Source organism: Mesoplodon densirostris, chromosome 13 (genome assembly GCF_025265405.1).
Source record: "Mesoplodon densirostris isolate mMesDen1 chromosome 13, mMesDen1 primary haplotype, whole genome shotgun sequence".
NCBI lineage: Eukaryota > Metazoa > Chordata > Mammalia > Artiodactyla > Ziphiidae > Mesoplodon > Mesoplodon densirostris.
In genome coordinates this window covers 30,810,576-30,823,923 of record NC_082673.1, presented here as the reverse complement: position 1 = coordinate 30,823,923, position 13,348 = coordinate 30,810,576, and the positions used below count along the sequence as shown (strand labels likewise).

Sequence of the window (13,348 nt, the reverse complement as noted above, 5' to 3'; positions counted from 1 at the left end):
AATGGACAACTCAAAGTGACCCATAATCTTATTGACATTGATTTGTTGGCCAAGAAACAGACTTTGATCATAAAATGGGAGATCCCTTAGCCTTTCTGATATTTTACAATTAAAAATAGTTATTCACTTCTTACTCATTTGGAAGAACAGCCTTTCATGATGAATGACATAATATAAAAAAGAATTTGGAGAAAAATCACCATTTATTTTTTATGTAATTCTAACTTATTTGTTTGAAAGGCTAAGGCATAAATCAAATACATATTTTTAGATCATGCTATTTTTTCATTATGCACTTAAAATTCATATATTTTATAGTCTTTATTTGTATGTAAATCATAGGGCTTATTAACAATTTTTTCTTTGCTGTTCTCACAAACGTGATTGACAGTAGCTTAGCACCCTTGAGTAACCTAGCAACAAGATTCCTTACTCTATAGCAAGTGAGAAATGGATGCAAACAAAGTGTTATGGGAAAAAAAAGAGTTCAGTTTCAGAATATTTGTGCATGTATACTATTAAAAATCACGATGAAATCTAATATGGGTGAAATTGGTTGACAATAGGTATTGAATTTCCTAGTAAATAATATATTGCCAGTGAAATTTTGTCTCCTTCATTCAGGAAAAAAAAAAAAAAGGTCTATTTCAGACTGTACCACTTTTGACTAGGTTACTGAATATATGTCTTCCCTAGCAGCCTATTCATTATAGATTAGATGAGGAGAGTGTCTGGGCATGTTTTCACTATGTGGTAGATGAGTTTACTAGGTGGAATTTCAACAGTAAACCTTCCTGACAATGATGCATTTGCTAATCCCTTAAATAGTTTTAGAATAAATGTTTTATCTTATTTTCAAGGGGTTGTGCTGCACTTTTGGGGGGTCAATTTCTTAGAAATACCACAAAAGATTCCACCTGTGTTTTACATGTTAAGAAGCTGATATATTTAATATCTGTTTCTTTTGGTGAAATTTAACTTCTATAATTGCTGTTTATTTTCAATGAGAAAATAACTCTTTTGTGTTTTAATTGTAAGGTCATAATAGAAGTGTATCAGGTATTGGGAGAAAGCTACAACTTCACAGGATCATTACATGACGAATAGACTCAAGTGGGAGGTGAAACACTTCCATTAAATAGCACAGCTTTTATTCTGTGCCAAAGACAGAATTACCTGGCCTTTCTCAATTTGACAGGTAGTTCACTGCACTTCAAGAAATTTTAGAGCCTTATGAAAGATTGAAGTAAGGGACAGCAGGATGGGATATGAGCTGGACATATGATTGTGCATTTAAAATGAATGCATAGAATTGTAAAACTAGAAAACATCCACTCTCTGGTAGAGATCCTCCCCAGATAACCCAAGTTTTGGTTATTTTTTAAATCTAACCTTAAATGACTCTGATTTTGACTGTAATCACGACTGGGTGTGAGCTCAACATCAATATCTTCCTCTCACTATCCTCCCAAATATCTCTTCGCTAGCGAAGACCAGAATTAAAATCATGATATCCTTAAGGAGAGGGCCAAATATTCTCAACTAAATAGTCTGATTTTATCTGTATGTGAAAAGTTTGGTCACTTACATGATTTGATTTGAAGTGAATCACTGTAAATAAATGAAAGTATATCCTTTACATGAGAAACTGTTCCTTGTCCTTGAAGATATCTAGCTACAATTGGATAGACCAGTTGCATAGAATTCATACCCCAAATGTCATTATAGAATAATCGGTCTACATGTGATGATGCTACTAGTAACAGCTGTAGTCAGTGGTTAATTATTCAGGAAAATGACATTTCAGATGTGGCATATGCACATTAACTTCCCCTTTCAACATAGATGTCTCAGTGGGGTCATATTGTTGAAAAAATATCTTCATTTTGGGAAGTTGAGTTCCTAGAGGGCAGGGATGATTTTATTTGTGATTTTATCCAGTATTTACTATAGTACTCTATACAGTGTAAGCTTGAGATAAATGATTAATCTTTTTCTTTACAATTAGAGTTTGTGTGTATGTTAGAAAGATCTGTAACAACCACTGAAATTATACTAAAATAACCTAAACTACATAATATGTGTTAAAAAGAGACAAAATTAAATAATATATGCCCTTAGAAGAGGAAATAAAGTTTAAAAATCAACTATAGACAGAAATTAATTACCATAAAATTATTGTTAAATTGTGAAGTTGATCTAAAAGGAGGTGTACTTGTTATTGCAGGTTTGGTTACAGAAGTACGGCTACCTTCCACCGGCTGACCCCAGAATGTCGGTGCTGCGCTCTGCAGAGACCATGCAGTCTGCTTTAGCTGCAATGCAGCAGTTCTACGGCATTAACATGACAGGAAAAGTGGACCGAAACACAATTGAGTAAGTAATGACATCTGCACTCTTTCTTTCTCAACTCTTGAACCAAACTAAGTGGTCTGAAAATCCGTTAGTGAACTCCACCAACCACAAATGGAATGATTTGTCTCATGAACGCTTCTTTGGAACTTAACCTATGTTAAATCCACTCCCCTGAGATTTCATAAAAAATTAAAACACAAAATTAAGTTTATTCACCTGGACTTTAGGAATACATTTTCAAAATAGGAAAGAAAATACCAACAATGGGAGTCAAAGTAGATGTACAGCTGAAGCCACTACTGGAAGAGTGGTGATCAGTGATGTGCTGGAGCTGGATTGTATGGCTGGAGGGAGTAGTGTGTGCACATCTCTTTCCCTAAATGATATCACAGCAGTAGCTTGAAATTGGCCAAAGTCAAAATATTGAAACCGAGGAAAATAGGAAACTGCAAATCAGGGCTGTTTTTGAGGGGGAGGGAATCAGAGAGCCAGTTAATAGCTTACTATCTTTCTGCTGGTGACAATTCTCATACTAGTTAAATCAAGGGAAGAGTTTTCACTGAAAAGTCTGTGCTTTCAATCTTTTAGTAACAAAGGGCATATTTCTACTCTTGAATAATATTTGCTATTTTATTTATTGTTTTATCAATCATTTGTTCATTTATTTATTCAACGAGTCACTCTTTACTGGGCATTTTATCTGTGAAAAAGGCATATGCAGATTCAAAAGACATAGTCTCTTCTTCAAAGGAACTTCAAGTTAACTGTATAGCTAGACACAGTCATAAATTGTTTTACCACAAATACACTATGAAACAGCATTATTGTTTCTAGACAGCAAAGGAGGAAATTATTAATTCTTTTAGTGCAGGGACGAATTATTTGTGTTCATTGAGTCTTTGATACTCATAAGTAAATCTACTTCAGCATTTATAATGATCAACACACATTAAACCTACACAATAGGGAAGATAAGAATACATTTTTCTCTCTACTTTTTCAAGTAGAAAACTGAAAGTCAAAGGCTAGTTGAAGTCCAGATTAGCTTCAGAGTCCAGATTTTTTGACACTTACTTGGGGAAGTTTCCACTATACCATGCTGTGTACCTTTGAGAAATGACACATTTTTCTTAAATACCTGAAGTGCCCGGACTCAGGCGTATATAATTTATTCTTACATGTTAAATTAATTTAATATATAATTTTAAAATTGTATTTTGCCTTCTAATACTTAAAGTATGATGTTAGTCATACTATTTCTATTTCATCAAAACAGAAAAAAAACATAAAACAATGGCTTGAAGATTAAACAGTTTTCAAGCAGTTTGAAAAAATAAATTAGGATAAGGAGGGTGGGAAGTAGGGAGATGCATGAGGGAAGAGATATGGGGACATATGTATACGTATAACTGATTTTCTTTGTTGTAAAGCAGAAACTAACACACCATTGTAAAGTAATTATACTCCAATAAAGATGTCAAAAATTAAATAAATAAATACATTACCTCTCCTAACATTTTTAATATATACTTAAATATTGAATTTGATTTGAGTCTGTGAAAACAGAATGAAGAATTAATATAATGCATTCTGTGAGAATGAGAAACCTGTTATTAATATTGGGAATACAATTTTGATATTTTGAATCTACTGCCCTGTAATCATTGCAATTCTCTCTTAATAGTATACTATCAAAAGTTCATTTTAAGTCATAACATACCTCTTATCCAAGATAAATATAGTGTTAAATTAATAAGCAAAACCTCCAGCAAGCCCTGTGTTTCGTTGCTGTGTACAATACAGAACTCCATTTATATTACACTCTTTATCCCAACAATTTAAAAAGTGCTCTGGACAAGCTTTCTTGTTCCCTAACACAGAGCTGATACCTTCTAATTCACTTTTTTGGAAATTATGACACAGTTTTTAAAAATACAATAAATGGTGACTTGGGAAACAAATTATTTTAATATGTTTATTACTAGATACTAAAATTGAGAGAGTGGAGCCCTAAACAAGCTGTCATTTGGGTTTCCCCCCACTTTTGAAAGCCCCTGCTAATCATTGAAAAGACTCAGGATGGGTAAGTTTGATTCCCTAAAATAGCTAGAAAAAGGTCTTTATCAGGAGATAATGGAAGATGAACGTGTGCAGGATTTATTTGGACCATTCACGTGGAAAAGGGTCTGAACAGCAGTATGAAGTAAAAAATGCAGAGGTGCAGAGAAAGACACGGATCCATTCCTGGCACACAGTGTCTCAGATTCCAGACCAAGAGAAAGGAATGTGTCAGTGTGTAGGTGTTAAAGTAACATTTCTGTGAGCTATAGCATTATAAAGAAAAGATCAACTAAATAAGCAGCCTTAAATTTAAAACCAACCAGTTTTTCTGCTTGCTTTTTTTTTCTTTAAAAGAGTTTTGTTCTAACTCAGTTATTTTTTATTTTTTTTTTTATTATTATTATTTTTTTTTTTTGCTGTACGCGGGCCTCTCACTGCTGTGGCCTCTCCCGTTGCGGAGCACAGGCTCCGGACACACAGGCCCCGCGGCCATGGCTCGCGGGCCCAGCCGCTCCGCGGCACGTGGGATCCTCCGGGATCGGGGCACGAACCCGCGTCCCCTGCATCGGCAGGCGGACTCCCAACCACTGCGCCACCAGGGAGGCCCTAACTCAGTTATTTTGAAATTAAAAACTTATCTTTCTCTTTAAAGAGAGTGTTACACTTGGTAGCTATTTCTAGGTGAACCCATTAAAGCCTTGTTGAATCCTCATCCTTTCCCTTCCTAGACTGTGATGCCTCCTCTGTCCTCTGTGTCATTCTCATTGTCACTCATACTAAAAACCCTGCTTCATACTAGAAGCAGCTTCATTTGCTTCCTGTCTGTTTTTTCCACTGATGTATCCCCAGTCTTGGGGTATTGTTGCTCAGGGTACTCAGTTAAAATTATGTACCATTTTTGTAAGTATAATCCCTATAATCATGCTACTTAAGCAATTTTCTGTGCTTCTGTAATATTAAATGAATGTGTGGTAACAATCCATGCTGAAATTGCATTCTATTATTTTACATAGTCAAATTATAATGTATAAATTTTTTCATCTAAGTCTTATTACATAAAATATGTAGCAAAATGAGAGACCTAGAATTATTCATCAGTATTAAAATAATGTCTTAGGATTCATTTTCAGATGCCATAAACATTTATCTAATTTTAGAGTCTTGTTGAAATCAATTGTTTTTAAATTAAGTAATTATATTCTTTTTTGGCAGACAGAGCTTTGATGGATTCAATCTATAATTCTTGGGTAATTAAAATTAATGATGCCAATTATAATAATCCCTATATTACATTGAAGAAATTAACCATTTTCAGCAACAAATTTGGTTATTACCTTAAGTGGCATATTATATAGCTTTTGAATTAATTAACATTGATATTGGAGAGATAGTGGTAAATACTTATACCATCCCCACCCAAAATGAGCTAATTATCATATGTTGCAATGGTTCTTTTAAATTATTGGTTACTTAGCTAATTTTAGTAAGCAAGCTCACTTAAATTCCTTAATAAGTGAAGTAATCTATGTTATGCATAAAAATGCAGTGTTTTGCAAGGACGGAAAAGGATAGCAAGGCAATAATAAGAATGAGTCTAATATGTTTTTATAATATTAATAATAAGTATTTTAAAATTTTAGTTTATCTTTTTGTGTGTGCACAATGTTATGCCCTGAAGCATACTTGATGGGATTTGTAAAGTGATCTTTCTTTTTGTTTTTATCTCTATCTCTTTCTCTCTCTCCATACATATATATATACATATATATATATGTGTGTGTGTGTGTGTGTACACATACAAACATATATACATTTATACATATATACTGGATGATCTTAGTAATTCTGTTTAATTTATTTAAATCTTGCCCAGAAATTTGTCTTAATTAAAAATTATTTTCAAACTGAATAAGTAGCTTTATTCAAAGAATTATTATGAAACTGTAGTGATATTTGAACTCCTGATTTTGGAATTCAAGTATTTATTTAGATATATCAAGAACTACAAGCTTTTTAGTTTACTTATCCAGGTGTTCCATGATTTTTTTCCTTTTGTCTAAATTATCAAGTTAAGACTCTTCATTTTCAATTTGGATATAAAAGATAGATCAATCAGTAAAGTTTTTTCTTTCTTATTTTTTAACATCACAGTAGTACTCAAAGCTATAACATTATAGCATAGGTCAATCCACATTTTGGTAGCTGCAGAGGGTTGGTTAACAGCTAAATGAGCGGGGTCCTTAGAGCCCCGTTCCAAAAGGTAAAAGGTGAGAGGTGAAAGCTTAAGAAAGAGGTGACACTCTAACAGAGCTTTTGTTCACATTGCAGATTATGGAGGTTTAATACACTTATTCTCTGTGCTTGGGTTTTTAAGTACTTTAACTTTGCAGTTTCAGCTTTGGGAATAACATGTGGGTCCACGCAGGCTGCTAATGAGTTGATAGAAAAAAAGAAACTCTGGATCAGAGTGAGCTATCAGCCTATCTACATTTTGAGCCCTAAGTTAATTTTCTTTTGAAAAATCTTCTTCATGATTATTGAACTTGAATACAAGCAAAGCCTAAGGATTTTAATGTAATAAATATAAGCATATTTTAAAATTTCTAGAAAGATTTCTTGGGACAACTATAATCATAGGTATTACTCTTACCTTTCATTAGAACTTGGAAATGTTTGGAGGATAGAAACCTGTTTAATATATTATGTTGATGAATATTTTTCTAAGATTACTAATGCATAAGGCACACAATATATATTTTTGAGTGTTTTTTCCCTTGGTAAAGGTAGATATATGTACACAGGTCCACTGTGTGGCACAGCCCCAACCCCAAAGCGTGGCATTCCCATCTTATTCTATTGAGGAGCTGCCTACCTGCAGCCCCACTACAGGGGCATCAGGGGCATGGACTACAACTTGAAGGAACCTCTTGGAGTCATGCAATGGGTAGCCCTATATGTTTGACATGAATGCCCAACTAATTAATTTCTTTTTTAACCGAAGCTAATGGATACTGTTTCCTATATGGTGGCTTTTAACATTACTGTAAACCTGCTTAGAAGATTATTGTTACTTTATTTACATAAAACAGAAGATAATGTGTCTGTTGGCATATTTGTTATCAAAATACTAGGAATATCCCTGTCTTGAATAACAAAGTGCTTTATGTCAACATCCAAGTCAAAGTGAACTGAAAAATGTAGAAACATAGATATCTGTATGCTGCTGATGCTGCTTCTACTACTACTAGTATAACTATTTCCTGATATTTTAAAAATAATATTAAGTATTATACTTATAAGTTAATAATAATAGCAGTTACTATCTGCCAGGACCTGTTCTAAGTATTTCACATGATTTAACTAATTTAATCCTCACATTAACTCAATAATAGTACATAATTTCATTTTATAGAAGAGGAAACTAAGGAATAGAAAGAAACAGTAGACTGAATAATAGCACAGGGCTTGTGAGTCAGTGAAGCTGGATGGGAACACTGGCAGTCTGGCTCTTGGATCCCTGCTTCCAACTTTTATAATGTAACTTCTCACAAGATAACCGATTTTTAGATATTTTTCATTTTTAAATTGACTTAATTTAAACAAAGACATTAATGATCCACCAAACTAGTTTAAAAATGCTCTATATTCTAAACAGTTAAACCAATAATGAATATCAGTATTATATTTATGAAAATTGGGGTGGTGCCGTGACTTACAACTTGAAATTACAAAATGTCTCTCTTGTAGCTCACTGCCCCACCCCCCAGCCCAGTGCTCATTCCCCATGTCTTTGTTTGCTTTGGAATGTCAACTTAAAATTCTTAGCAAATGAGTCATTAAAGAAGCACAGGTATATGAGTGTGTGTTGACATACTGAAAAAAATAAGTGTTTTAGCAATGATACTTTCACAAAAAAACGTACGACTTGGAAATATCACACACACACACACACACACACACACACATACACTTCAACACCTTTCCTTTTCATATGATGTAGTTATTACCTTGGGTGAGACAATCAATTTTAATTTTGCATGCAAAAGTAAAATTGCACTCTTTACTTCTGCACTCTTTTGTATAGGTAAATACGGGATTTATCAAATTGATATATGAACAGAACGAACATTTTGATGCATGATAACTAGAAATGAACTGCCAGACTCTACCTGATTAACAAAATTAACATGCCAATTTTACATTTAGTATTAGACAGCATTTAATTCATTGATGAGTTCTAGTAAACACTGACCATTCTTGATATCACTGAGAACTTTAAAAATTGTAAGAGAAAGAAACAAATGCTTATAAAATTAAAGAACAAACTTTGGAATCACATAAAAATCCCAAGGACAGATTTAGCTCAGATACTGTGTGTCATATTCAGTGTCACGATGCGCTCTGATCATATTTTTGGGATTTTACATATTTTGATAATTAATGCCTGATAATATCTGTGCCAGAATATTTGGGTACATATATTGGTGAAGTTAACATAGAGTTATCTTGACAAACCCTCATTAAGTGTTCTTTGAATTAAATTACTAGTTTATATTACATTATGCCTATTCTTATGTTTATTTCTTACACTTAAGTCATCTACATTATGATTTAATTTTATATAAAGTTTCACACGACATCTCTCTGCATAGTAAGCATTTGTTCAAGGCACAGAGCTGTAAGAGTTACAAAGTCCTCCAGAAACATATAGGATAGTGGGGGAGATTGGTATGTGCAAAAAAAAATACATGAAGACAGTTTATTTGCTTCATGTTCTTCACTGGAAGCTTCCCTGGGCACCAGTCCCATACAGGACTCTCTGGCTTGCCTCGCAGGTTAGTAGAAGACAGAGACAGAGATGTACATATTGTAATATACACTATAATACATGCTGTGTTGAGATGGTAAACTGTACCTGTGGGATTTGAAAAATGGGGAGGATTAGGATTGTCATTGTAAATAAGGAGGCAAAAGTATTCCAGACAGAGTTTACTGTATACAAAGGCAGAAAGAGGTTTGTTTCTGTAGGAACTTGTGTGGATCTTGGGAAGCAGGGAGATAGGGGGCATCCTTGCTAAGTATGCCTGAATAAGATTGTCTATAAAAGCATTTCATACTTAGAACATGTAGTAAATACTCAGTGTTTTGAAAAGATTTATCTTTAGGAGTGAGAAGGCACTGGTGAGAGTGAGAGATATAGAGAAGTTTTAGAGGCAGAAGAGACTACATCATGATTGATTGGATGTGTGGAGAGATAAGTGGAAGATGTTACCTGGATACCTGGCTTAGGCATTAGAAAGACTTTGGGCTGAGATAAGGTATCAGCAGAATTAGTGCAAGTTTGGAGCTGAAAAATCATAATTTAAAATTACATGTAAAATTAGAAATGATGACAAGATAGCTAGATGGAGATGTGAGAACATTTAACTAATTATATTGTTTTTTTGTTCTTTTTTTGTTTGTTTTGTTTTTTATCATGAATGACTTGCCTTAGGCTGGGAGCTCAGCAAGAGCCCCTTGCCTTATCTTTTCATACACACTTTTTTTTTATATATCTCTTAACGTATTATAAAAGCTTAAAATATTGTAAGATAAATGGATCAGGATATAATGAGTAAATATATAAACAAATAGTTGGAACATAAGAAAATTATATGAAATGGAGAAAAGCTGAAGAAATACATAAGGAATTTAGCAGAGATATGTTTCATCATAGGAATCTAATACTCATCCCTAAAACCCCTGTCCTTTGGAAGATGCAATGTTTCATTGAGAAAACTTTTACTAGGTCCAACATATGCACAACTTAAAATGGAAATTTACATTAGTAAATTTAAATGTTTCAATGGCTGTCTTCATCTTTTAACTTTATGTATTGTTAAAGTAATTTTAGATAATATATCCTCATTGAAAACATATTTCATCTGATAATGTATCAGGATAAATACAAATTGTCAAATTTTATCCCACTATCCATTTCAAAATTATTTCTTTCCCTAGAGTGTTTACTTCAATATTTTCTTTAGCTAAATGTAAGTGTAATCACATCCACATTAAGTAAATTTATTCATATTTAATAATTATTTATTCTCACAGCACTTTCAGGGAGATGTCAGAATAAGTACTTGGTTATGAAATATAATAATTTTTGTTGAGAGTATGATTAATGAAATACCCATTGATAAAAACCACTTAAATTATCATTAATTAATTAATATTAACCATTAATGCTTAGTATTTGTTAGTTGAATATGTATCTAGATCTTACAGAATATAATAAAAATATGTTTTCATTAAAAAAATATCCCTATCCACCTATTAATTAAACCTCTTTTAAATTCTAGGGGTTGTACAGGTACAGGGAGTATGTAGATCCCCTTCCCTTGAGTGTTTTACACTCTAGTGAAATATATCTCAAATTTAGTGATTTAGAGCAGGGGTCCCCAACCCCACAGGCCACAGACTGTTAGCAACAGAGCCACACAGCAGGAGGTGAGCGGTGGCTATCGAGCGAAGCTTCATCTGCCGCTCCCCATTGCTCCCTATCACTTGCATTACCACCTGAACCATACCTCCCGCCGTGGAAAAATTGTCTGCCGTGAAACCGGTCCCTGGTGCCACAAAAGGTCGGGGACCGCTAATTCAGAGTGCTCTGGGAGTTTTTGTTAAAAGTAAAAGGTCTCAATTCTTGGCTCCAGAGACTTCAGTTCCATAGGTCTGTTTAGCTTTCTAGGCATTAGCATTTATAAGACATCTCATTTGGTTTGGAGACTTTAATAAGGGCAAGAGTGATTTCCTGAAGTAACTTTACAATGCATCATAAACTAGGATGGAGTTTGTTAAGTCTGTGAACTGCAATTTCTACATTTTTACTGGTAGCAGAATAAAAAAGGAGAAACTTATAATGCTTATCAGAAAAGTGTTTTCTTTCTTAAAAAGTAAAAGTCATGCTTTCATTGTTGCATGATGTTATTCTTATGTTTATAAAATCTAGTTAGCTGATTTATCCATGTAACATGTAAACTATTTCAGTCATTTTCACAAAATGGACATCTTTAGACAGTCATCTCTGTAGTCAATTATTGTCCATTTAAAGAGTATAGAAATTACTTGATGAAATATAACAAAAATTGATTCTTTTGCTCATTTCCACTTTCTGAAGCATGTAATGCCACGAAGATTCTGCTTCAGTTCTGTAATTGTTAAAATAAATGGCCTAATGGATGATAAAGCCATTTTTAGTCACTAAAGAAAAGCTAATAAAAATCATGTCAATCTTTCTCCTTAGACAAGAAGCAAGACTACATAGAAAACATGAAAATGGCCAAATGAGACTCTCTAGAAAATAAATTAGACAACTGTATCTATATAAGTATTAAAAATCAATAAATCAAAACCAGCATTTTATTTTCCCAATGTTAATATTTAAAATTTATTGGTGTCATACTAAACATTATATTCAGAAAAAAATTTCTTAAGCAGTGAATTCAGTTACTATTAAACGTTCAAAGAGAATGATTGTTATTTGAAAATTGGGGTAATGCTTAAAGTGTAAAGAAGAAAAATGTGGAGAAAGGCAAATGTTATTCTAAATGACAATTTCCTTCTATTTAAGCTAGAAGAGAGTAGCATATATCTCCTTGATTCCTGGAGTTTAGTCCATGTAATAGATTTTAAAAATTGTTGAATGTTAAAGCTGAAAGAGACCTTAGTGATAATTTATTTTAAAAAGTCTCATTTTCTGAATGAGACTTTCCCAAGGTCATGTATCTGTTAACAGCAGATTCTAGTTAGAAGCATCAGAATATCTTAGTTTACAGTTAGCTCAAAATGAATTAGAGAGAAAAGTTATCTAAATGATATGAGTTATAAACTAGTGATTCTTGATCATTCCAGAAAAAATATGCTTTCTACAATACTTAGATTCAAATTGCAAGAAAACTGACAAAACTCTCCTTTATGTTTTCCCATTTTTATTACCACTGCCATAACTTCTTAATGGATTTCTTTTTGAAATTAATGATTAGAGTTGTTGGTAAATAACTGGAAAATATTGCTTTTTGCAGCTGGATGAAGAAGCCTCGATGTGGTGTACCTGACCAGACAAGAGGTAGCTCCAAATTTAATATTCGTCGAAAGCGGTATGCGTTAACAGGACAGAAGTGGCAGCACAAACACATCACTTACAGGTATAATAGCTAATGATGAATTACTGTTTCTTTTCAATTTTTCACAACTATGTATTTCGACATTTTGTTTGAGATCTAATGCACATTGACTACATGGTAACACATAGTGATGTAATGTTAACATAAAAAAACAAAAATTGCAATTGAGAAGAGAATAAATTGTCCATTTGGGGACCCTGTAGACAGACATTCCTTGAAACACTTTTGTAAACTAGATCTTCCAGCTTCTTGAATGAATGCTAATATTCTGAAAGACTTTCAGATGAGTATTCTAACACACAACATTCTTTTTCAAGTATTCATAATCTAAAAAATTATAAAATAATATAGTATATAAATAATTGCAATTTAAACAATATATCTTTGAATTATTAATTAAATTTTGGTATCAGAGCAACCATTTAACTTTTTATCTTTTGAACAACAATTCAAATGGATTTTTAGATTTTATCTTTAGATTTTATTTTTAGAGCAATTTTAGGTTTACAGAAAAGTTGAGCAGATAGTATGGGTAGTTCTCACTGCCCCCCCTCCTCCCAGTATACACACTCACATAGTTTCTCCCATTATTAAGATCTTACTTAGTATTAGGTATTTCTTACAATTGTTGAGCCAGTATTGCTCTATTACTGACTAAAATCGATAGTTTACACCAGAGTTCACTCTTTGTGTTGTAGTTTTATGGATTTTGACAAATGAATAATATCATATAGTATTACAGTATCATACAGAATTAGTTTCAC

The 13,348-nt window shown here is 33.0% G+C and overlaps 1 protein-coding gene across 1 annotated transcript in view; it reads left to right on the top strand.

Moving 5' to 3' along the window:
* The window catches only part of MMP16 (matrix metallopeptidase 16), a 349,628-nt gene that overhangs the window by 142,459 nt on the left and 193,821 nt on the right, over positions 1–13,348 (top strand). The window contains exons 2-3 of the mRNA XM_060115643.1: positions 2,228–2,376; positions 12,483–12,605. Of these exons, the coding sequence (XP_059971626.1) occupies positions 2,228–2,376; positions 12,483–12,605 (272 nt within the window). The remainder of the gene's footprint in view (positions 1–2,227; positions 2,377–12,482; positions 12,606–13,348) is intronic.